This window comes from Chelonia mydas, chromosome 15, assembly GCF_015237465.2.
Source record: "Chelonia mydas isolate rCheMyd1 chromosome 15, rCheMyd1.pri.v2, whole genome shotgun sequence".
NCBI lineage: Eukaryota > Metazoa > Chordata > Testudines > Cheloniidae > Chelonia > Chelonia mydas.
Genome location: NC_057856.1, coordinates 18,200,736 through 18,227,346, shown reverse-complemented (window position 1 = coordinate 18,227,346; position 26,611 = coordinate 18,200,736). Strand labels below are relative to the sequence as shown.

The 26,611-nt window shown below is 41.5% G+C and overlaps 1 protein-coding gene across 28 annotated transcripts in view; it reads left to right on the top strand.

Moving 5' to 3' along the window:
• Positions 1-26,611, top strand: part of FBRSL1 (fibrosin like 1) — a 733,202-nt gene that overhangs the window by 269,766 nt on the left and 436,825 nt on the right. Inside the window, exon 1 of one of the 28 annotated variants that reach the window (XM_043529093.1) lies at positions 15,439-15,856. The exons of 23 other annotated variants lie outside the window; for them this stretch is intronic. In XM_043529093.1, coding sequence (XP_043385028.1) covers positions 15,773-15,856 — 84 coding nt within the window. In that variant the 5' untranslated portion in view covers positions 15,439-15,772. Of the gene's footprint in view, positions 1-15,438; positions 15,857-26,611 lie in introns of those variants that run through there. 4 more of the 28 variants (XM_043529095.1, XM_043529096.1, XM_043529092.1 and 1 more) reach the window with 4 other exon arrangements.

Below are 26,611 nucleotides of genomic sequence, written 5' to 3'. Positions count from 1 at the left end.
CTGGACTTATTCTGTGGATAAATAGATGACTTAGGTCTCCAGGACAGTCCATCCAGCACCAGCTCTACATTCACTGGAAAATAACATACATAGAGGATGTGCCTCCATCCACTGGTCCTTGACGCTAGTGCAATGTATATGACACAAATACAGCGCAGGATTCGAATCCCTAGCCCTAGTCACTTTGTCACTAGGTGATTTGTTTTGTTAAGATATCTTACAGGTTTTGTCCCCCCTGAGGGGGAAAAGAAGTGTTCTTAACTCAAGTTAATTAACTTGAGATAAATAATGAAATGGTGATTTTTCACACAAGTTAAAATCAAGTTAAAGCCTATATGCGCTCCCATAATGTGACCTGCTAACTCATGTGAAAACTGCAACTTGTCTTTGTTAGTATTTTCTTTGAGTTAATTAACTTGAGTTAAGAGCACACCTTTTTCGTGCAGTAAAGATAAGGCCACAGTTACAACTGAATGCTTGTTCCCTAATCCTGAACATCAGTTTACTGTGGTGAGGGTTATACAGGTCCGTCAGATAGCTGCAAGGGATGTTCATTATCTGCTGCCACAAATGAGTCATCTAGTTTCTTAATATCAGTATGAATCCATTCTATATAGACCTTGCAAGTTATTTCTGAAGCTAAAATCTCTTCTTGCTTCACGTAGTCTTCCTTCTGTGCAGAAATTACCAAGTACAGTACATCAGGTTGGTTGAAGGATGTATTTGGAAGGTGTTTTGATTGAACCTGAAAGTGTTCTCATATGTGTAGTGAGGTCATTGCTTTCTGTGGCCCATCAGGATTCACTTAGGTTTTAAGACTTGCTTATTCAGCTGCTTCTTATAAAAGCAATGGCAAAAGAATTTTTCGGTGCTCATTGTAGCACTTTTCATCCTCAAAGAAAATCATAGGCATTAATTAACTGACCTTCACCACATCCTGCTGAGACAAGTAAGCATTATAACCATGTTACACCAGGGAAACCAAGGCACAGAGTGGGTGGGTTGCTTTCCCAGGACTGCAGAGGCAGTCAGCTCTGTAGCTTGTATTAGAATTTAGGAGATCAATTCTATTTTCCAGCCTTGTGCACAGACCCCTAATTCATGCTGCGTGCTTTCACCCCAAAACTATTGCCTTTGGACACCCATCCACCTACAGCCCACTCTTCAGGGTGAGGACCTTCTGGGATGGGAAGATGGATCTCTGTCAGGAGTACATCTTTTGGATGTTGAGGAGCACAAGAGGAGAGCTGGATACTTTTACTGCTGATCTTTCTGAAAGGGCAGTTTTAATATTCTCCACCTCTAGAGACAGCGTGTGCACCCTGTACTTCTGGTAAGGAATTCCTTCTGAGGCTGTTATACAGGTTGGGGTTCAATCCACATATGGAGCAGAAGTACAGAAAATAACTTTGGCAGACTGGAACTTAAGTCCTGCCTTCAATGGGAAATAGAGCCTATGTATTTGCTCACTGCTGGCTCACCTGCACATCTACCAATGTGATATATGCCATCATGTGCCAGCAATGCCCCTCTGCCATGTACATTGGCCAAACCGGACAGTCTCTGTGCAAAACAATAAATGGACACAAATCTGACATAAGGAATCATAACATTCAAAAACCGGTAGGAGAACACTTCAACCTCTCTGGCCACTCAGTAAAAGATTTAAGGGTGGCAATTTTGCAACAGAAAAGCTTCAGAAACAGACTCCAAGGAGAAACTGCTGAGTTTGAATTAATATGCAAACTAGAAACCATTAACTTGGATTTGAATAGGGACTGGGAGTGGCTGGGTCATTACACATACTGAATCTATTTCCCCAAGTTAAGTATCTTGTCAACTGTCTAAATGGGCCATCTTGATTATCACTACAAAAGTTTTTTTCTCCTGCTGATAATAGCTCATCTTAACTAATTAGCCTCTCAGTTTGTATGGAAACTTCCAACTTCTCTGTATGTGTTTGTGTGTGTATGTATGTGTGTATATATATATATATATATATCTATATATATCTATCTATCTTCTTACTATATGTTCCATTCTATGCATCTGATGACGTGGGCTGTAGCCCACAAAAGCTTATGCTCTCATAAATTTGTTAGTCTCTAAGGTGCCACAAGTACTCCTGTTCTTTTTGCGGATGCAGACTAACATGGCTGCTACTCTGAAACCTTCCCTTCTTGGGTTTCTCTGTACCATTTAGTAGGGTGTGAAGGTTGGGGGGGAGATGGAGATCGATACATTTACATTTGATTTTTCAATCAGAAAAATAATATCTGCAGCTTTTGGAGAATCCACACAGTGGCAAGATGCAGACACTCTATAGCTGTCTTCTTTGTGACCAGCCTAGAATTCTCTCTTCCTGCTCAGTTCTGTTAGCACCGTAAGTATCAAAGTGATAGCAATCAGAGCTCTCTATGGCATTCACGGCAGCAGTGAGGCTGAAAAATTGTGGCAATTTTGGGAACAGTCCCTAGGGTCAGGGAAATCCCCCACAAAAGCCTGAACCTCAAACCAAAAGTCCCCACTTGGTTTGGTTCTGACCAAACTTACATCTCATGAAGTATTGCAGAAGTAACAACTAGCAGTTACTATAAATCAGTGGCCTCAAACTATGGTTCCTGGAGACCTTCAAGGTTACCTGTTAAATTTCCACAGTAATTGTGAAGCATGAACGGTTGAAACTGGAAGTGCCTCTGCCATCCTGTGCATATGTCACACTTCAGGCAGAGCTCTCTGGCATCTCTGCGCTGAGCAGATTTGTCTTCCTTCACGTGTTTGGTTGTTGCATGGGAACTGAAGTACACTGAAGAGCACCGTTCCTTGTTGGGTGCTGCTTCGGTAGAAATTCAACCCTGATCAAATTGGCTGGCAGCACCTGTGCTGCAGGTGGAGTAGTAAGCCCAGAGGAGAATAGAACTAAACTTCAGAGTGATCTGGCAAGATTAGTGCAGTATAGGTTGCAGCATAGGCTGCAAGCAGTAAGAGGAGATCCTGCGGCTGGTGCTACATTTAAAAAGTGTTGCTGTTGTAACGATTGGTTATAAGTGTGAAAAAAATAAGTCCCTTAGCCAAACGCTGCTGTGCTGCCAAAAGCAAAAAGTCTGTTATATTTCCTTTGGGGAACTGGTTTCAGCTATACCGGCAAAAGCGCTGTACCTGTCTTCACTGTACTGGCAAATCCTTTCTGATGTAGGCAGGGCCTGTCCTAATAAATGTGCACCCAAGGAGAGAATATACTGTTAACAGCATAGAAAGAAAGTGTGGTGTGTGGGGATTGGGGTGGGGAGTACCAACAAACAAGCAGCAGCTCCCCCTCAGTTAAAGCAAGTTTAATTTGTCCTAACGTTACCCTTTTTTAGGTGACCATTACACTGTTGTTGTTGCAGGGAAGCTGTGGGATAGGGGGTTGCCGTGGAATGGTCTGCAAGAGGACCCATGTGAATAAGGGGTCTGCAGAGGGGTAAAGTCTGGGAACTACTGCTATGAGGAATTTGTGTGCTTTCCCCTCCTGATCGCAAGGTGACTGACAAACAGCTGCCAAGTTTGGGACAGCTTTGACACTTTGCACCAGTGAGAGATAGTCTGTCATTTTCCCCGTCAGGGTGTCCAGAGCAGTTGGAGGGGAAGGCAGGATCTGGGGGCTGAAGGGAGGCAGGGGCAGCTTGGAAATAATTGGGGAGGCTAGGGAGGGGGCTGTGCCTGGAGAAGCTAATGGCAGGAAGAAACAGTGGCAGGGAGTTCATGGGTAGGAGGTGTGAGGCAGCCTGGCAGAAGGTGGTGGTTGGGGGTGGGAGACACTGGAGCAGCCTCCTCATTATGCCATTGCTTCCCATCCCATTATCCATCTTCTGCTCCATCTCATTAGTCTTGTCCAGCCTGTCCCCCCTCCTGTCTCTTCCCCCGCCCGTACTCCTTCAGTTCCTGCTCCTCCCCTCCCCCACCTGTCCCTTTCTGGGCCTGTTCACCCCAGGCCTCCCCACCCTCTGTCCCTGTCCCCTCATCATGTCTGCACTGGTGCTCCTACTTTTGTTACCGTCAGTGGAGCTGAACAGGGGATACAAGGGTGGGAAATTATATTAAAATTGATATTGATTAATATTTATAATGCAGCAGCTCCAGTGAATCAGGGTTTAATTGTCCTAGGTGCTATACAGACATAGTCAGTGGCAGTCCTTGTCTAGAAGAGCTTTAGAGAAAGCTCAAGAGAAAAAATTCCTACTATAGTCAAGGTCTTAGCCTTTCCCTTGCTACTTTTGGTCTTTTTTTGCACTAGATCTTTTTTCCACCTGAAAAAAAAACAGAGTAGGGCCATGTGAAAATGCACTGTCCTGATTTGCTCCTTGTAACTGTTCAGCTATCTTTAGCAGTGGTTTTCAAGCTTACTGTTACGGGTTTATGAAATGGAAGGGTCTGTCTGCCAGGTGCTAATAGGTTGTGTGACTACCACGGCTTGTCTGTCTTTGACTTCTAGCTCAGATGACTCTTCCAGGCCTTAGTAAGTGGAAAAAACACCATCTGGCTTCTTGTGCTAAATGCTTGGATATTTCCATCTTTAAAGCTGCTGTCCCTTTACCATTTGTGAAAGCCTAGGGAGTCATCCACCCCCCTTTTCTTTTCCTGAGCTAGAAAATCCATCTTACTGTCTTATTTACAGCTCTTTGCTCCAGGCATGCTTTGTCAGTGTGCGTTAACTGTACAGAGCTGACATAACACTCGACAGTCATACTTTACTGACTCCTTCCTTACAGACTCCTGATAATTCAGGGGAGAGAATTCAGGTGATCGCTCATTGAAATATTATTATGAAGAGGGTTGTTTTTTCTTCAAAACAGGATACACACACACATGACAATCGACTCACTTTGGTACAGTTCAGGGTACTCATATTAATTATGAAACTATAACATGGGGACATATATAGATATAGTTGATTTTGCTGTGCACAAGTTTAACAGTAGCAGCAGTTAACTGGAGAGGTAACTAACTGCATTTCACTACTTGGTTGAGAGATTGTTTTCGTATATATAGATAGATACTTAGCTGAGGAGAGCTGCAGAGAGCCCCAGCTGAGGAGAGCTGCAGCAACATTCTCAGCCTCCTGTGATATCATGATTTCAGAACCTGTTGAGGTTCAGAAGTTTGTTTTTGTTCTACAGTGGAACAAAACCAAAATCCTTCAGATTTTTTTGTGAAGTAGACTTGTGTCGAAACAGCCGTTTTTGGATCGGAAAGCTGGGATTTTCGTTTTGGGTCTCTCTCTCATCAGAAGTGACCAGAGAACTCTGGACCTCGGACACCTTCTTGCTGGAAAAAGTCACTGAAATGGATACGTCTCCACATATTGTTTTGGCTTTTGTGAAACAGCACAGTTCAGCCTTGCTCTAGTCATGATCAAAGTCTCCCCTGCCCCCCAGCCAAAAAACCCCAAAACCCAAAAGTTATTATATTAAAAACAGAATAACAATGTTGAGGCCATTTTTAGGGTCAGCTTCTCCAAATGGAGCTATGACCATTTACACCAGCTGAAGATCTGGCTCCTTACATCATAGAGGTGCGAAACAAAGAGCAAAACCACAGATTATATTTTATTTGTTTTGAATTTCACCCTTTAACATAACACCTCTGCCATTGCAAAAAATGATGCCATTTCTTCTCTAGCCACAAATAGCAACCTCCAAGCACAATGTGCCTTAAAACCAGGCCCCCCAGGCATTTATTCAGTATGTGCGTAGGCCCCAAGCCAGCAAAGATTTATGCACGTGTCTAATTCTGTTCACGTAAGCAGTTCTGTTGAAGTCAACAGGATTACTCATATGAGTAAGTCTTTGCAGGATAGGGCCTTAGATGGGAAGATAGTAAGTCACATACAAAAAAAATTCTGCACCACGTGGGTATTGCTTGGAGCTTTTTCATCCAACTACAACCGGTCCTAACCCTCCATAGTTTGAGATCTAACACAATCACAGGCTGTGGGTGTGCGACTTCAGGCTTGTGTTATGAGGATGTCCATAAGTAATATTCCTCCGTTGTTTGTAAGCTTTACCGCTCTTATTTTGACAGCAAGTGGAGTTATGAATTCCTAGTTGTCAGGCAATGCAAGCTATAACAAATGTGACTCTTGCAATTAAAACACTATATATTGATGTGGGTAAAAGTTCTAGGGTTACTTTTTTTCTGAACACGTGTGTGAGTGACTCAGTGTCAAGGATTAATCTATCTATGTGATGAGTGAGACATAATCCTTTGTGGGAATTTGACCATTCCTGTGGACTTCTAGTATGACTTAGTGCCAACTGCACATGTAAGACAATTGCAAAGGGAGGTGTTAGAATATATTAAAATGCAGTTTGCTAACATGTGCCTAGTAGTATAAAAGGTGTGTTGACTACACTGGAGGACATAAATGTGCTCACAATGCCCAGCTTTTACTTTTACCCAACACATCTTTCTTAAAGGCATAAAAGATTTACATCATCTCTGTATTGCTGCTACTGTAATTAGGTGCCTGATCAAAAACAAGATTGTATTGTTTGGAATACAATCGAACAAAGTTCTGGGTACTTGACATTCCCTAATGATTCTCAACTGTGGAAAGATCACAAAAAGTGACTGGAATATGGTGAATCAAGTTGGTTAATATTACACTAGAGCAGATAAGATATAAGATTGAAATGTCCCTGAGTTTTTACCTCTCTTATCAGTCTCTTTAATAGTCATGATTTTAAATTGAGTAACCTGCTGTATCATAAAATAATTTACCACTTCTTTGGTGCATGATATCATTTTGCTTCCTATTTACTGTCAGTTTGTTAAGCGTGGAAAAAAAAAGTCAAAGGTCAGTCTTCTGTTTTTTCTCGGAGCCTGAAGCTTTGTTTTTCAGATCACAGTAGTAAAGGCTGCTCATAATGTGATATGGCTTCCACTTTCCTAAACAAGATTTAAAGGGATACGGCCCACACTGAAAGACCTTAAAGTTAGGAGCTCTGGTCTGACCATGGGTCTGGGAGCATGTAGGACTCCTGAGTTAAAATACTAGTTCTTAGGCTGCCTCTCTGCATTGCTTTAAACAAGTCACTTTCTGCCTTAGTTTCATTGTCTGTAAAATGGTAACCAGACTTAGTCATGTACCTATGTCACAAGGGTGCTGTGAAAACTTTAGTTAAATGTTTGTAAAGGGCTTTGAAGATTACAAGTTCTAAGTATTATTAATAATTAACCTGCATGAACTTGTACTGTGGCTCTTTCTTCAAGGAGTCCCATACTAAATTTCTCATTCTCATGGTACTAAAAAACCCAACAACCCTATAGTCTTACAGAAAATATCTTTTGCTTCCTGAGCCAGCTATGTAAACCCTAGTGGGTCATGGAATCTGGCTGTGTAGGAGGTTAACCTACAGAATACTCAGGAACCATGGGCTTGTCCTGGAAGCTAGTAAATACAAACTAGGCAAACTGTGGCTGTAAGCTGTTGGGAGCTGACCTGAAGATGGAGGTTGCATGCAAATGGTTCTGGCCCTGGCTTCATGAATATGCGATTAAAAAAAAGTTCTTGATCGTGATTCTCAGTGTGACTGTGGTTCAGGGGATGATGGAAAGACTCCAGTTTTTCCTTGATGATTCAGGTTTCCTTTTTCACCTCCCTACCCTTTTTTCTCCCTGGATCTTTACATTTCAAAAACAAAGAAATAATGTTGTGCTGGGAAGGAATCCCAATCTTCTAGACTGGTTGGGAAATGGAGACTTTCAAATAAATCTATCGGTCCAAATAGAACCCTTTTATTAACAGTCCTAGGATGATAAAGCCATGCCTTGGGTAAGCCAGGGAGACCCAGAAGTAGACGCCAGCGGCTCTCAGAACCCAGTGTAGAAATAGTGACTTAAAGAAGAGCTCTATGTAAGCTCAAAAGCTTGTCTTTCTCACTATAAGAAGTTGATCCAATAAAATATACTACCTCACGAACCCTGTCTCTCAAATATCCTGGGATCAACATGGCTATAACACCACTGCATAGAAATAGACCTATCAGCCAAGAAATGTGTGAGATGTGGCCCTGTTAATTGTTCCCCAGATGACTTTCGTTTTTTACCTTCTAAAAGATTTGGATACCCACTCTCTTCCACTACAGCAATTCCTGTTTTCCCAAGAAGCCGCTCTCCCATATTCGCCCGTTGGAAACAACTTTCCCTTCAAAAACTGTTGATCCCCTCTATGGCTGCAAACCACAGTAATCCAGCTGCCATGTGCTACCAGCAGCACAGGTTAGTTTGGGCTTCCTCAAGCCTACGTAGAGTAGCACTTCCCAGAAGGGTTGTTGCTGTTGTTATTTATTACTATTATTATTATTCATTATTATTATTTATTACTATGATTTTTAGCTCAACCCTACATAGGTGATCAAGTAACCTATCTTGATGTTAGGTTTCAAATCCTTTCCTTTCTTTTCCTACTCCCTATATCAAACCCCAGTTCGGAACACAACTCCAATACATTTAACAAACAGAATGGTTGCCAAGTCTTCACCATATTCCCATCCCCTGCCCTTGGTCTCTCTAGATAGCAAGCCCTTCAGGCAGGTATTTGTCTCTTTTCCATGTTAATATAGGGCTTGGCACAGTGGGGCTTCAATCCCGATTGGGGCGTTCGGGCACTACAATAATGACAGATGGAGGTGAGAGGGTAAGTTGAGTCTCTGTGACACATTCACTCCTTGAATTTTGATGTGATTGCCAGCGAAGGTGACCATTAGTACTGATTGTGATGTTAGTTTTTGTGACATCAGACATCTGCCTGGAATTGGACGAGAGAACCAGCACATTTCACATAAGCCATTCAACAGCTGTAGAATTCTTTCCCAAGTATAAATGCTTTAGGTTGTATTGGCTATACCTTGAGCAGAACTACTTCACCTGTATTCCAGTGTCTCATGAATAATGTAATAAACCTGCGTTATACTGCATTACTTAAGTATCAGGTATGGTATAGTGGCCAATGAAATGAAATGAACTAGTTTGCATTCTCCTCTTTGCAGAAGATTAGCTCCTCCATAATACAGACCTGACAGTCTTCCATAGGAATAAAATGCAAACTATATTTCTGAATCCTCTACCAATTTGGGAATCACATCCCTATTGATCAAGAAACATTGCATGGTACAAAACATGAGGGGAAGTATGGGTTAGTGATTGTGCTATGATGTTATGAATACTAAATCTGTGTTAGCAAGACTGTTTGCAGGCTTCAGAAACATCAGACTGCAAATGGGAAGAATGAGTTATTCTGATTCTCAGTTGACTTCATATATAGTAGATGGTTAACCTTCCTTCTGAATCTTTGCGCAAGAGGTTTAAATTCTCAAAGCTATTGATGAACTTTCATCCCCTGCCAGTTGCGGGGGGCATTTGTGTATATATACACACCTGTGAATGATTACATTGAAAATGTACTCTAGGAAAAGGAAGCATTTGCTAGTAGTTACAGCACACAAATGGAAATCAGGATTTCTGGGTCCTGGATCTAGCTTTGCAACCGATTAAATGTATGACTTTGAGCAACTCACTTAAACTCTCTCTGTGTCAGGTTCCTTTTTCTACAAAATGGGCATAATACCTGTGAGGGAAGAGGGCCTTGTAAATTACAACTGTTTGACGTTTGTAAAATGCTTTGATATACTTGGATGAAATGTGCTGTAGAAATCCTTAGTGTTATATATTTGTGTTAAATAATTTTCGTAACTAACCTGGTGACACAAAGAATTTTATTTTATTGTGGGTTCTCCCTAATTGTAACATCTCTGTTAATTTCAGTTCCTCCAAAATTTGCTCTTTTCCATCCTTTCTCACTGAGAGAATCTCTGATTTTGCTCCAGCGTCTTTGATGCATTTTTCTTTTCTTTTCTTTTCTTTTTTTTATTACCCTCATGGGGGAATTCAATTTGCTGCAGTAAAATAATCTTAGTACAGAAATAACAGATATATTAGAAGTATGAATTACCTTGTTGCCAATAAAGGAGAGGTTTTTATTGCTTGCTTATCATGGAGGGCTTGTGTTTATGAGTTCACAGAGTTACAAGTGCATTTCATTAAAGCTGAATTTAACCTGGCCAGATGATAGCAGCAAATGTAGATAAACCATTTGCATAAAGACAGTGCAGGTTCCTCTATCAATGGTAAAAATGTATGAAAGCCCTCTCAGTGCTCTTCGTACCAGACAAAGGAGCTGTCAATATTATCATAATAATAGGCAAATAGCTATTTGTAAAGACTTTGATGATAAAAGCAGTAATATAGCTAATCAATAGGAAAGTGCTTTTGGAGCCAGAGTACTATCTTCACCTCAGCAGAACCTCACAATACAATAAAGGAAGAGAGTATGGAAACAAAAGCCTGAATAGCAGCCTGCTCTCCAGGGACAGAACTAGCATCACATGTGCGATATATCCGGCAGCAATCTTAGGTCGCCTCTACACAGGGAAATTGGCCAGAATACTTTCCCATGTGGTCTCTTCTTCCAGAATAATTACTGGGTTTTAAATTCATAACCATTCCTAGTTCTAAAATAACTTCCCTATGTAGATGAGCCCGTAAGTTATAAATCAGGAGTGTCCCAAAATGAGTTTAGGCTATTTCTACACTACACCTTTTTGGCAGAACGTATGTCGCTCAGGGGTGTGAATATTCCACCCCCCTCAGCAACATAAGTTACACTGACATAAGTCCTTGTGTACGCAGTGCTATATTGGCAGGAAAGCTGCTCCTGCCGACATAGCTTTTGCTACTCTTGGAGGTGGGCTTTTCACTGCCCCGCTGCTGTGCTGTACATATAGACATGGCCTTAGCCAGAGTTCTTGACCAGCATACTTGATTGACTGTGTGACAATGGAATGCTAGAGGGAGAGAGAAGGCCTCAAAGAGGAAGTGACTTTTTGTATGATTTTATCAATATTACCTGCAAGTAAAAATGAACATTCACGCTCCAGCTGATTCATCTCAACAAAATGAGTTAGAGATTAATGGCAAATTACAAACCTTGAAAATGTCGTTCTTGGATCGTGTTGAATTAGGAAGGTGGGAAAAACCTCCACTTGTAGGTTACTTTTTTTACAGCATCTCTCTGAATTAGACATTTTGAAATAAACTATGTTTTACAAGTGTTCCAGGATTAGGAATGGGGATTGAATTGGACAATGTAGTTCATAGTGGCACTATTGTAATTCTGTTGAAGTGCATGGAAGTTTGAGCATCAATAAAAGTTGGATCACATGCATAATTCATAAAGTGAAATTATTGTTTCTGTCAGAGATTGTTTTTTTCAGTTAGTGAATAAAAGAATGAGGTATCCTATTACTTTGGCACATCAAGGGCCGTCAGTGAAAGGGAATATTCCATATAGGCACAAATAGCAAATGTACTTTTTGAAGTGAACTTTATTCCTTGTATTGCTCAAATACCAGGTTAATTCACTTCACGTGCTTTTGTATTGTGTGTACCAGGAGTTCTTCTGTTGGTCAGAGCCTGCTTTCTCCTTTTATGTGCAATATACAATAATGGTTGGAAAAGGTCCAAGTCTCCTCTCAAAAGGAGGAGGCCAAGGCAAATAAGAGGAGGTCTCTCCTAATGTTTTTGTTCTTGCTTGAGCACATTAATTTGGATAATGGAAGCAGTGTCTTAATGCCCAAGAACAAAGACCGTCTTGACTGAACAGTCACTTGAATCATATTTAAATTCTATCCAGTACATCCTGCAATTCTTATTATTTTTAAACAGGCATATTGGATTCAGTTGTGAGGCGGTTTGACCTTCAGCTTGTTGCTAAAATGCAGAAAGCTGCTTGTAAACAGATGTTGAATAAACACTAAATGTAAACACTTCCATGCTGACACATTGCTCTACACAGGGTCTGGGTGCAAGCACTATACAGGCAAGAAAATCAAAAGCTATGTCCAGGTCCACAGGATATTTGTGAAGTTCAGCGGTGATGGTTTCAATGTGCTTTGCTAACCGTAGGGATTTGTTTTCAAGGGCAGACACTAGTAAGTTGTTCAGACTCTGTAGAGACCTATGTAGCTTTAATTGAAGCCATATGTGGTGGTGTTGGAGCAGAGGTTACGAGGAGGAGACAGCAAGGTGTAACCTTATTTTTGCTGGGCTACCTGATAAGCAGCTGATTTGATAAGAAATATTGCATCATTGGTTGGACTGCAGGGTGCAGATGTCCTGTGATAAATATGTGTTTATGGCCTATCATAAATGTCTAGAGTGACAGTTTATGGCAGATTGGTTGGGTGCTCTAAATACTGAGTGCAAACATCATAATTGTGCTTTTAAGGGGCTGGTTTGCTGTCTGGTGATGGTGGGGGGAAGAAGGGGGTTGAAAAGCATAGTCCAGTCCTGCTGGGGAGATGGAACTGCCATTTTGGAACTACTTCAGTACATGGGAGCGATGCTCATTCCTTGCCAATAGCCACCTTTTTTGGACCAATTTGATTAGTGAATCCAATGCCAATAACCGGGAAAAAAACAGTATAATTCCATACACTCCCTGATCAACTGTGTGTAACTCCATTCACATAAATAGTATCTTGCCACACTTTCCAATCAGAGATACAATCACATGGGAAGATGAAATCACTAATCAAATGCTAGACTAAAAAATTATGTCTTTCAGTTTAGTTTTGAAATAGCTTTAGAATTTCTAATAACCGCAAGACAAATTACATGTATTAGTACCACAGGACTTTCAGTTAGGGAATAAACAACAGTCCCGCTTACATAGTAAGAGATATTGTAATAGATAGCTACACTAGGTACTTATGTGGCCCCTCCAGTATTGTAGTAGATGAGCGCATCACATTCTTTAATGTATTCATCTTCACAGCAGCCCTAAGAGGTCACAATGTATCATTATTTCCACTTAATGGACTGGGAACTGAGGCAGAGAGAGATTAAAGGCATGTCTGCCTGCAGCGTACTATGGGGCGTGTGATTTCTAAAGAGTACTAACATGTTGCATACTAATTGGTTTGTGTAGACCCTGCTGGTGCGCACTGAAAGATCCCTTGTGCACTTTAGCAAAGCATTGTTTCAAACTGTACTACATTAAAAGGAATTTTTACTGCGCACCGGCAGGTTCTACACAGACCATTTAGCATGCAACATAGTAATGTTCTTTAGAAATCACACACCCCATAATATGCATTGCTGCACTGGGTACACGTGCCCTAAGTGACTTGCCCAAGTTCATGCAGGAAGTCTGTGGCAGAGCTTGGACTTGAACCCAGATCTCCCAAGTCCCAGAACAGTGCTCTAATCACTGGATCATCCTTCATCTCTGTGGAAGCAACTAATATATTAATATGGATCAATTAAATGTAATGAAAATAATTCTTTGGACATATCTAGGTCACAAATATATGCATTGGGTAATTGAATGGACAAGCAAGTGATTGGTTGTGTAATTACAGCTTTGCAGTTGAAGGTACAATTTGTGCTGCTCACTGAATTGTTGCATGGGCCTTTGATGCTTGGGCAACCGTGCCTGAAACATGAAGACTTTTGCATTGCTATCTGTAGAACAGGTGGAGGAGATTCAACAAGAAAGAGTGGGTTGTCTTGTGCACATGTGCATTTGTGAGAATAAGAGCTGAATCTAAAAGGAAACACAAGATGAGTCTTCCCATCCCATTTAAAGTGAAATTGGGATACAATATGACATCCCCATCTGATCCAAACAGAGACCAGGAAACTACCAGCCTTTGAAGTTAATGGAAAGGAAAGAGCATATTTGATCCCAGACTAATGTGGAAGAGACTACGTTGTATTTATAGACACTAACATTGCTGGTTGAGCTGGGTAATTTTTCCTGAAATTCAAGATATATTTTTCTGATTAAAAAATATGAAGGCATCCTCTTATTTTTATAAGCACGTTAACTGTTGTAATTTAAACAGATTAGTTTGCATTTCACATGCCAGACACAAAGTGATTTATTAAGAAAAATGTTTTTCTGCATCTGGTTCTGTCTCTTGATTCATTTAAATTGTGATGGAAGAAAGTTTTTGAAACAGGGAAATTCCATGACACTGTTCTCAGCTGAAGCGATTGCTTGTTTTTTGCAGCTGCCAATTTTTTGTGAAAATATGCCAACAAATCTTGCATTCTTGGTTCCTAATTCTGACTGTTCAAACTTGAGGGGAAAAAAATGAAGTGCAATGTTGTTTAATGGTTGTTGCACATGGAGACAGCAACCTATGACTGTGGCGCAGTCAGTTGTGGTTTAATGGAATGTATAGCAGCATAAAGTAGCCTTAAAGTGAACAGAAATAGCCCCCTGAGACTAATCCCTGTGCAGAGAGCCTCCCTGGCCTGTGTTGAACTGGCACAGGACTCTTCTCTAGTCCTGCTCCCAGCCTTTGGTGTAGCAACAGATTGGTGGGATGATGAAGTGTGGCCAGAGTTCACTGCATAACAGCCTGTCTCTGCTCCCCAGGACCAATAGAAAATCATGAAAAGCAAAGTTAGAGCAGACTAGAAACTGCCCTGATGTGCCCTAGAGGCAAGGCAGGGCCCTGTACAGGGGCAAAATATTGGGAGCACAGTAGTGGCTTAAAGCTACATTAGACCCCCCACCTTTGCTTAGACCCAGGTACAGGAGCAAAATAATTTGGAATGAGGCCCAGGCAGTGTCTGAAAGGAAATAATATCAAGCCACTAACATTTCTGTCTGGCTGACAAGTAGCTTCTGTTTTTTTATAGACTAGTTGCCAGCTACATTTGGCAACAAAATGTTTTTTAAAATGTAGTAATACAAAGCCTGGCTTGGTAGCAGAAATCTGTGACAAGCACAGCTGTATCCTTGCTTGGTGATGCCTGCAGCTAGAAAAGAGGCTTGTTTAAGACTGAGAAAAAGACATGGAAAAAAAGACGAAAAATATTCGTCTCTGACTTTCCTGTGATGTGAAGGGATTAAAAGGGAAGTGATGAAGCCATAAGTTTCTGAGCAAATTCTGCTCTGTGATACATGGGTGAAATTCCTTAGGTGTAAATTCCACCGAGTTATACTCCAAAAACACTTCCATTGAGTTATGCCCATTTAAATCAGGACTGAGTAAGATCCCAGGTCATGTTGATGACCATTGATTGTTTTTTTCCTTTCCACACTGAAGTATGTGATGGCTTCTGCGGCTTCTGCTGCTTTTCATGGTGAATCTATATTAAAACAGGGAAGGCTGCCGCTTGAATTCAGTGAGGAAATAATGCCTTTGATTAAGCAAAATGGTGTCAGTAAATGAATTGCACACACCAGAGGGGAGAGCTCAAAGGGCACCTGTCTGTAAATGACAGCAGGAAGTGCACGCTGTTGTAAAAAGCAGGGGGTGGGGGGGGGAATAAATTGACCACGTGTTTGGAAAGAACAGAGGAAGAGAGTGAGATTAGAGGTTAAAGTGTAAAGAATGTTAAAATATTCTCCGCATATGATGGCTGTAGCTGTGGAGTTTTAATTGCTGAAATTACCTTGTCAGGATGTCTTATCAACTGCTGTTCTAGTGATTGTTTGTTTAGATAAGTACCCGAGTGCGATAAAAACCTTGATAACATTCTACAGATTACAGCTCTTTTGAAACTGCTGGCACTTGCTAGGGGCTCAGTCAGCTGCAGAAGAACTAAGGCTGAGTTTCTCCCGCTGCACATCTTGTTCTTTTTTCTCTTCAGGTGTTTTGGAATTTGGAATTTTATTATTGTTTCTTAAAACACACCCCCTCTGGAGTCCTGTATGGATACGGCACATGTAGTACATAGACACGGTGACCTGTGCCGAAGAGGGGAAGTGGATGTTGATGGGAAGAAAACAAACAAGGTACTTCTGCGCCTCTTGCAATCTGATTTGACTTAATTGCACGGTACCAGAGTGACGGAAACAAAAAGGATACCAAAGGCTTAGCAGTTTGGAATCTTTGTGGGACTGTATTTGTACTTTTAAGAATACAAATTTCTTGCAAAATTTTACTCACCCACAGCAAATATAATATAGTAAAATATTAAGTTTTAAAATTCTCTCCAGTCACTGTGGCAAAGGGCAAGTGAGTAGTTTTGTGCCCCATCTGATAAAATTTCATGACACATTTGTGAGGTAGAACTGGTAACTCTCCTTTATCTTTCCTCTTTGCAAACTCTGTTACATAGGTAGAACAGGACAAAAAAAAGACTATGGAAATCTGTGGTGGATATTTTTGTCAGCTAGACTTACCTGACCCAATGGCAATATATATTTAATTTGGAATGAAGAGTTAGATGGGACTGCAATATGGCCCTGTGTTGGGGTATATTTTTCTTTGAGTAAATTGTGCAAACAGTCTCTCTGATCTTTCTAGAGGTAAGAAAAAAAATTGCATACATCAATATTTCTCAATTTTTTAGAATACTACTAAAACTCCTGTTATTCATATTAATAATCTGAAATGAGAAAGTGGAGAAATTACCAGAACTTGGAGCAATGCAAAATGTACAAAATCATAGGACCATGTTTGGGATACAGAAATAAAGAGCTAGAAAAGTCAATGTTAATAGTAAATAACCTTAAACTTTGTGCCTGTTCAAAAATGACAGCCCTTTGCATTCCCATTGCTGTTCTTTGCTGAGCTTCTATTTTATACTCTACAGGCGTGATGAGACACTGAATTCAAAAGCTCAGTGTCTACAAACATTTTTCTAGCTAACCCAATGAAAGGGTGAATAGGACAAATTATAACATAGTCAGGAGGAAAAGAGCAAACTTTGCAACTGGAATAGTTACACATCTTCCTAGTTTAATAGGACTTTACAGAAAACAAACTGAAAATCTTTGGCCACTGTCATCACCGTGCTGCATACCTACAGCACTTGGAGTAGGGATAAAACTCAGATTCTCCTACTCAGAACCAGTAGCTTTCTAAAAGAGAATGTCCATTAGCTATTATCATTATATGGTATCCGTGAGACACAGCAGAGTAGACCTAATTCCTGTATAGGACGGTGGTGTATCTCCAGTACAATAGTAGAGATCAGTTTTGTTGCTGTAAACAAACTAGCCCCATTCCTCTGTGTTGTAACACCAAGTTGATATTTTTTCCTTTAAAATCTCCCACTGTTACTGGGTGCAGTTCCACGGGTACTAGCAATGATGGTAGCAGTGATAGGTAGGCCACTACTGTTTTAACTATCTAATCCTGCTCAGTGCAGGTGTTTAAGAAGCCACTGGTACCTTATCTACCCTAGAGCTGCAAAGGTGGGAAATTTTAAGGGAAAACATTTGGGGGCAGACAAAGCTTTAATAGCATATTGAAAGTTCATTTCTTTGTCTTTAAAAAAAAAAAAAAAAAAAAAAAAAAAAAGAATTGGCTGAGTCTGTTCTGATTTATACCCCATTGAGTTCCCATTGAAATCAGTGAGATGTCAAGTGGTGTAAGGCAGGATAATCTTGTTCATTAGGTCCACCCATCAGACTGACTTTCAAACACAATGTCCCTCTCCCCCCCCCCATTCTCCCCTTTGGCATTGGTTATAATCTTCTTTCATGTGGCTAGCTGGATTCCAGCAAATTGCATTTGGAACTGAGTGTTATGTATTCCCTATTCCACCGTCCAGTGAGAAGTTTAAAACAAACAACAAGCAAGTCATCTTCCACTTGGTGAGACTGTGATCATATTGTACTGTTCCTGTTCCCATCACAGTGAAATCTTTCCACAAGGCCTGGAGCAAAATACTGGTCTGGTCCAAAGCGGTCTGACAGTCTGAGACATATTAACTCTGTGCCAGTGGGAATTAATTGAGCTTGGAGAGATCAGACTTTGTTTTGTTGGAGCTTTTTTTTCATGTGTTCGATTTTGACCTGAAAAACAAGAGCTGTGTATCTTAGTGCTATGTTTACCTACAGTATATCAGAGAGAGCTTTTGTTAGTTCTTTTTTAAAGATTACATACTACACATGCATGCCTGCAACTCCTGGAAGACTTAATCTGATGAAATCATAAGCATGAGGAGTTAGTTTAGTGTAGTTTGCTTAGAAGAGGTTGATAGTTTTGTTTACCAGTGATGTCGCAGAACATTATGGAGGTACAGTTTTGCAAGATCATTGATGCCAAAAGTTTTGCTTCATTTAATGATGATAAGGTATGTATTACCCAATACTTTTGAATTGTGGTCAGGGTTTGTCTATGGGATGTACATTTCCTGATGTTAGGTATTGATGAGTTTTGAGATATTGAAGGAAAGCCTGGAGTTGTGTTCTTAATATTAATATATGGTAGGACTAAGGCAGCCCTACTGATGTCAGGGCCTCATGTTATGAGGTACAGAGGATGGATCACTTGGTGATTACGTGTTCTGTTCCTTTCCTCTGAAGCACCTGATATTGACCACTGCCAGAAGACAGGATATTGGCCTAGATGGACCTTTGGTCTGACCGAGTATGGCTGTTCGTTCTTATGAACCATCTAAACAGTCTCTCTCCTGAAAGAAATTACAATCTAGATAGATAAGACAGATGAAAGGTGGGAGAAAAGGAAATATCCGTATTCCCTTTTATAGCTGGTGAACTGAAGCACAAGGAGACTAAAAGGCAGATTTTTAAAGGTATTTAGTTGCCTAAATCAAAATGTAATGAGTGGAAGTTAGGCACCTAAATTGCTTTAAAAATCTGGAATTAAATTACTTGCCCAGGTCAATGGAAGAACCTGGAATTGAATGGGGGAGCCCCTGAATCCCAATCTAGTGCATAAACCGTGAAACCAATGCTCTCCAGTATTTGCTGCTCCCAAGCATTCAAGTAATTATGAGTCAGCTACCCCAAAATCATGAGATTGGCTTAAAAATCTTGGGATTGGTATTAAGTACTATCTTTTGCATTACTTTTATTTGCCTTCTGGTTTTTGAACATGCAGGGTGCGCATGGGTCACATTTGCAAGTTCTTTGACACAATCATAAGGTGTAGAAACTTACTTTTTTATAAATGAAAGCTCAGTGTTTCATATATTCACATGACTCCAGGAGCTGAGGCTTTAAGAATAACACCAAATATTGGCAGACTAGGAGTAAAATAACAAGAGTGGAGAACGTTGCCTCGGGCTCGCCTGAAATATGCAAATATTTGTCTCAAACCCACTCAAACGGAGCCTTAGTTTGAGATTTGATGCATGGGTGAACCTCAGCCCATGCTGTGACTGGGGTTGTTTATATAGTTGTGAAGCCAGCAAACCAGCCTTCTTTGGACTTTTGAGAGATTGGAAATGGGAGCTCCAGGAAACTCCTGCATCTGCCAAGAGAATCTGCAGGTGTTGCCGTGCTTTTACTTTCTGCAGGCCAAACTGCAGACTCATCTTGTGAACCGAGCCCTGCAATGATTTATGCAGTCCTCTGGTCTGTAATAAGCAAATGCTAGCTATCCGAAGTACTGCCCCATTCCCTGTAATAGCTGTTTTATGAAGGTTCTCCTCCTTAGCTCCCAGGTTTCAAGGGAGATTGTTTCCTTATGCTCCCACTTCTACGTTCTGATTGCTATTTTGAGGGAGGCAAGGTTATTGAAGCTCTGAAGCCATAAAGATCTAGAGGTTAGATCTGTGTCAAACTTGGAGGTTTCACTTTACACCCGGTGAGTTTCATTGTGAGTTTTAGGTTCATTTGAAATGAAGTTCAGTGTGAAACTCAACCAGATCGGCTGAGTTTTTGCATAGTTACAAAGAGAGGCGAATCCATCAAGCTTCATATAGTTTCCACTAAAAGCCTCAAGTCAGATCCTTGTGGCTTTTATGCTGCTCGCATCAGTTGTCTTCCGGAGTCAGATGTTTGACATGCTCCTTCCTCCCACCGAGTGGCACTGGAACCATTTTTATAGTGAGGGTTGCTGAGAGCCATTGAACCAAACTGTGTAAACCCGGTATATAATAGAAACCACTTCAAGCCAAGGAGTGCAACAGCACTCCCCTGCATCCCTAGTTCCAGCACCTATGCTCCCACCTGAGCTCTTTGGGTGGGGGGGGGGGGGGGGGGGGGGGGGGGGGGGGGGGAGGGGAAATGGCTGGCATGCTCCTCTTGGGGAATCAGGAGGTAGGCCTGCTGTCCCCATTGCTCCCAAACCCAGGAAACAACTTATGGAGCAGTGATACTCAGACCTCAGTGGTTCAAAAGCCAAATTAGCGATCAGCATTACCCAAACGAGCCACAATTATGTGAATTCATTGTTTCATTTACTATAGATTCATATTTAAACAGTGTGACAGGGGAAATATTTCTGATCACAAAATGACTGACCAATTGTTGTTGTTTTATCAGCTACAATTGGTTAGTAATAATAAAGACATCCCGACTGGTTAATCCTTAAATCACACAGTGTTTTAATATCGTGTGCTGCAAACATCCACAAGGAGACACATTAAAGAGCCACTTGCGGCTCGCGAGCCACTTGCGGCTCGCAAGCCGCGGTCTCAGTATCACTGTTCTGGAGGGTTGCAGTTCTAAGGAAGGAGGGCACAAAAGGCCCCACTAGGTCCAACTGCTGCTGTCTTGGTGCTTTAACTCAGATCATTCTTTATGTTTACAGTAGCTGGGGGTATTGACGTCTGCCTGCTGGTCCCTTATAAAACTCTGCTCTGACTTTTGATGGGAAGCAGGGGAATGACAGTAGACCTGCCAGTTAGGATATCAATGGTGCTGAGGGGAAAGTCATGCTGTCTCTGCCCCTGGAATCTGCCTTTGGATTCCTAATACAGTGTTCATCATTAAAGTATTTCCATTTACTAGGAATTCAGTTTACTTTTCTATACCCAAAACTGCAAATACTGTAGTGACTTTAATTAAATGCAAGAGGCAAATGCAGAAGTTTTTACTGGTGAATACTGTAACACTTTGCCTCTTTATGAAGAAATGGATGGTGGCCTTTTTGTTAAGGGGGGTCTCTTGTGCCACTCTGTTGGCTCTCTTATTGATGTAGATGTAGTCTGTGTGTTTTATGTGTGTATATATATATATATATGAAGAGGCTTTCTTTCCTGCCCATGTGTAACACCGACAGACCCCAGTAGTTGGAGGACAGGATCGAACCTGGGGCCTCTGGAGCTTAGGCTCCTCTACTGTAGGAGCTGCTACTGCATGAACTAAAAGCCATATGCCAGCTAGCTAGCACTATAGAGCAGACTCATTAATCTCTCTCTCTCTAAGTGGTCTCAGTGCCACTAGATGGGACAGAACACCACACCCAGGCGGTGTGTGGGTTACACATGCCCTTACGAAGAATAAATTACCCACGCTACCATACAGAACTTTATTAGGCCTTTACTGTGTGTGTAGCTTTCTGAATAATAATCAAATTCTTAGCACTTAAATAGTGCCTTTCATCCCAGGATCTCGAGGGGCTTTACCAAACATGAATGAAGAAGAGTTGGAATTCTTGCCAAAGGCAAAAAAGGAGCACAAATTCTTCCCACTATCCTTCCCTGCCTGCTTTTGCAAAGATAAGTTCTTTATATGAAAACTTCTAACCATCACAGGCTTTTCTAGAGTGGCTCAACTTTGTATATGGGTACTTTCCCCCTTCCCGGGCTTTTTGCTAATAGATTTGCAGGGCTCTGCTAAATAAAGCTTTCTGCTGGGTGGTGGGGAAGGGGAGAGAATCACATTTCACCTGAATGCTCCTTCCAGTCATGTGAGTAGACAAAGTCAATCAGGGACCAAGCCTTCCCTTTAGTGACTCAAGAGCTTGTCTCTCTCCCCAACAGAAGTTGGTCCCATAAAATATATTACCTCACCCGCTTTGTTCCTCTAATATCCAAGTACCAACATGGCTACACTGCCGCTGCATACTTTCCCCATTGTAACATCGCTCATTTCACTTTGGCCCAAGGTTTTACAACAAATATTTAATGGAATGACAAAAATCAGGTTCAAAACACCTGTTTCGATCCACAAAGAGGTGAATGCTTCATATGTAGCCGAGCTAATTTTGATTCTGGGTTTGAGCCCAAAAGCAGCTGAGATTCATGCGATTTCAGGCTTCGTAACAAAGGATCTACACAGTCCTGCTATTGAAAACCATGACTAAGCTGTACTCCTTACTTTAGATAGGGAAAGGAATTAGTTATTCTGGTCTTTTTTCCCTGCTAACCCATCAACAAAGGAGAACTTCAAGCTACCATATTCAGCTGGTGTTTCTAATCAGTCACAGATGTGTATTGGGATCTCTCCCATCTCCTGCAACATCTAAATGGAGATAAATAGGACTTAATCAGTTATAAATAACAGCATGTCATGCCTGTGGATCACTAACCTTCTGTGAGACTCCCACAGGAATAGGGTTAGGCTTAATTACTTCAGCCGACTACAAACAACAAAATAATCAGCTGCTGGATATCACACTGATGAAGGGAAGGATTAGGAGGCAAATCAACAAGCGTGGACTGTGATCTGATGCCCAGGACACAGGGTGTCTATCATATTTCAGGAGCAGGGAAGTCTCTGCGTGTGAATTCAAGCTATTGGAAAGCTAGAACTGTGTCTGAATATATGAAATTTGCACACTTTGTCTGAGATGCAGCTTTGAAAAGTGTTTCTTTTCACCCTAGGGACAACTTCACAGTTTTCCCCTTGCTGGAATAAAATGATTGCAGTTGTGGGTATCCTTGAGACTGTGTGCTCCTACAATTCTTGTGTGCAAAGGAAGGTTGTTTCTTCATGGCCAGCCTATGTTGTGGGTGGGTTTAAGGAAGTGGAATCACAGCCATGGGCTGGGTTATGGTAGCTGATGGCAGCCCTTTTTGATTAGGGAGGTCACCATTTATTCATTCCTGATGTTACTTTTAAGTGCTGGGATCAGCTGGCCAAAGAGGGCTCATCTACAAAGGAACTACAGCATGGGGAATTGAGCTGCTTCAGATCCACTTTCTCCTGCTGGAAATGTGAACTAGCTGTGGGTAAAGAAAGAATTTGGAAGCCAACCCCCACCTCCTATGTTGCTACGACTTTAAAGTGTTTTCTGGCACTATTCAATGCAGCACTTCATTATCACCTGTAAATTTGACCTGCTGGGTGGTATGCCTCTTGGTGAAAATACGATAGGTTACCAGTAAGGGTAACAGAGTAGCAGCCCTGTTACTCTGTATCCGTAAAAAGATAAGGAGGACTTGTGGCACCTTAGAGACTAACACATTTATTAGAGCATAAGCTTTCGTGAGCTAGAGCTCACTTCATCGGATGCATACAGTGGAAAATGTAGTGGGGAGATTTTATATACACAGAGAACATGAAACAATGGGTGTTACCATACACACTGTCATGAGAGTGATCAGGAAAGGTGAACTATTACCAGCGCTGTGGGGGGACGGTGGGGAGACCACCTTTTGTAGTGATAATCAAGGTGGGCCATTTCTAGCAGTTGTCAAGAACAGTAGGAGGGGAAATAAACAAGGGAAAATAGTTTTACTTTGTGTAATGACACGTCCACTCCCAATCTTTATTCAAGCCTAAGTTAATTGTATCCAGTTTGCAAATTAATTCCAATTCACAAGTCTCTCCTTGGAGTCTGTTTTTGAAGTTTTTTTTGTTGAAGAATTGCCACTTTTAGGTCTGTAATCGAGTGACCAAAGAGATTGAAGTGTTCTCTGACTGGTTTTAGAATGTTATAATTCTTGACGTCTGATTTGTGTCCATGTATTCTTTTACGTAGAGACTGTCCGGTTTGGCCAGTGTACGTGGCAGAGGGACATTAGGGGACGAGAGCTGAGGAAGCGTTGTTCGAAGTCCTCCATAAAAATGTTGGCATACTGTGGGGCCATGTGGGTACCCATAGCAGTGCCGCTGATTTGAAGGTATACATTGTCCCCAAATGTGAAATAGTTATGGGTGAGGACAAAGTCACAAAGTTCAGCCACCAGGTTTGCCGTGACATTATTGGGGATACTGTTCCTGATGGCTTGTAGTCCATCTTTGTGTGGACTGTTGGTGTAGAGGGCTTCTACATCCATAGTGGTTAGGATGGTGTTTTCAGGAAGATCACTGATGGATTGTAGTTTCCTCAGAAAGTCAGTGGTGTCTCAAAGACAGATGGGAGTGCTGGTAGCGTAGGGCCTGAGGAGCCAGGCAATCCTGCTGTCAGGGAGCCAATGCCTGAGATGATGGGGATGGCCCACCTTGATTATCACTACAAAAGGTTCCCCACTTCCCCCTCCCCCCCCTCCCCCGCTCTCCTGCTGGTAATAGCTCACCTTTCCTGATCACTCTCATTACAGTGTGTATGGTAACACCCATTGTTTCATGTTCTCTGTGTATATAAAATCTCCCCACTATATTTTCCACTGTATGCATCCGATGAAGTGAGCTGTAGCTCACGAAAGCTTATGCTCTAATAAATTTGTTAGTCTCTAAGGTGCCACAAGTACTCCTTTTCTTTTTACAGTTTGGGTAACTCATCCATGGAAGTAGCTGTTGTAGAAGCAATTCCACCTTAATGGAAATATGTAGTAGGTTTTTTCCCCTCTAAGAATCAGTCACCCCAAACCATCATCATCATGAAATTCTTGTCTGAAACCGTAGTGATTCAGTGGCTTGTCAGCTTCCATGAAATTTTTACAGCTCGGACACTATTATACTTGCATTCTTACTGATTCCATCGTCTAGCTTTTAAGTTTCAGCTCTTCTCCTGGAGATAGCTGATACTTTGATATTGACATCACATGGCTGTCTGGGCTAGAACCAAAGGGCCACAGGAATTTGGTTAACCAGTGTGTTTGGTCTGTGCATTTATTGAAGGGCCATCATCGTTTCTTTTTCAAATGGCGAGTGTGTGAGAGAGAGAGAGAGAGAGTTTTTGGAAGCTGTTATATCAAGGTGAAACATTTTTAAACTGTTTGCTTTCACCTAGAACACGCACACCACAGAATCTTCGTCGTATTTTCCTTTGTTCTTTGGTCCAATTTGTACTTTCCTTGAGTAATGCTGATTAATACAATTGCTCACCATTCATTTTTACTTTCTGTTCTTATGTTATGAAAAACAGGAAACAAGTAGATCTAAACCTAAATGTATGCTAGATTTTCTGCAGCCAATTGTTCCAACTACAAGGGGGTGTGGGCAGTGCTTAATTTGTCATGAAAGAGGTGCTGGGGCTCAAGCAATGTTTTTACATTCCAGAGGTGCTGGAGCTATGAACCGCTGGGGTGCCAGGGCTCAGCCCTGGCAAGCCCTGGTACAAATTAAGCACTGGGTGTGGGTTAGATAGTCTTCCAATGCCTCTCCCTATTCAGAAGCTGTATTAAGCTTGTGTTTGAGAGGCTAAATGATTGGAGAGGCTAATTGTTGGGCTAGCACTATGCTCTGCCATGCATAGGATATGAATTTGCCTCTTAATCTTGATTGCTGGCTTCATGCAACAGCAGAAGTTGGTAACAGTATGAAGTGACATTAGTACTCATACTGCTGAAACTAGGAGTGCTGGGGGTGCAATAGCACCCCCGGCTTGAAGTGGTTTCCATCATATGCAGAGTTTACAGTTTGGCTCAATAGCTCTCAGGACCCCCACTATACAAATTGTTCCTGCGCCCCTGTTAGTACTTTAATACTGGGCAAAGGCATTGTGCTGTAGAGGAAATCTTACTTTTGTGACTAGACCCAAGGCCTTAGGCAGCAGCAGAAACGGATAGTGTGGGTGGAATTGGACATGCTGCTTTGCAGGATTGATGGTGTTCTCTGTCATGCAAATGCACTTTTTTGGTGTGGAAATGGCTTGAGGAAATAGCTTGGTTATGAAACATGGAGCGCTCCTGTTTCCTGCCGTCTCTGCTCTAAATTTAGGCTGGGATCTTCAAGGGGAGTAGGTACCCAACTCCCATTGGTGCCTAACTTTGAGAATCCCAGTCCTAATTCCTGGACAGGCAGGCAAGGCCCCACTCTAGTAGGAGTAAGCAAACCAAAGTGAAGGTGAGAGAGTTACTGAATGGCTAGGCAGCCTTTAACCCCTTATCACCTTCCAAACTAAAAAAACGGTGATCTAATCTGTGTAGCACCTTATACCACATCAGTCACAATGATATCTAAGAGCCTTGCAAGCAGAGTTCTGAGAAAAGCTGAGATAGCTCTATCAAGAATTTGGGAGTCATTAAATCTTGTTATCTGCACAAACAAAAGGCACTTGCAAGGACTTGCCAAAAGAAAGTTTACAATGCTCTTAAATCAATCCAGGCTTTGGGTGCATGCTGCACAGACTATGTATGGTAAACATGCAATCCAGGCTCGGCTTGGCAGACTGCTTTGCATGTTCTTAATGTTTTTTCTTTTAAATGAAAGAACAGGTATTCAGGGAATAATAGCTAATGCCTTCATGGAATTACAACCCTTGAATCCTTCACATCGTTCCCTGACTTCTCACATAGGAATAAAAGTAGCAGCTCATGTCCTTAAAGGACTGTCTGTCTTATAGGAAAGGTGCTGCAATAATGGTCAATGCTGAGAGGGGTGATGGTGAATTTAGAAAGTGCAGAGTTTGCTCGGATGAGTTGTGGGGGCTTGATGAGAATATGGACTTTACAATTAACGTTGGTCTACGCATTTGCTTTTTCTTAACTCAGTGTAAACTGTGAATTTCCTTTATGG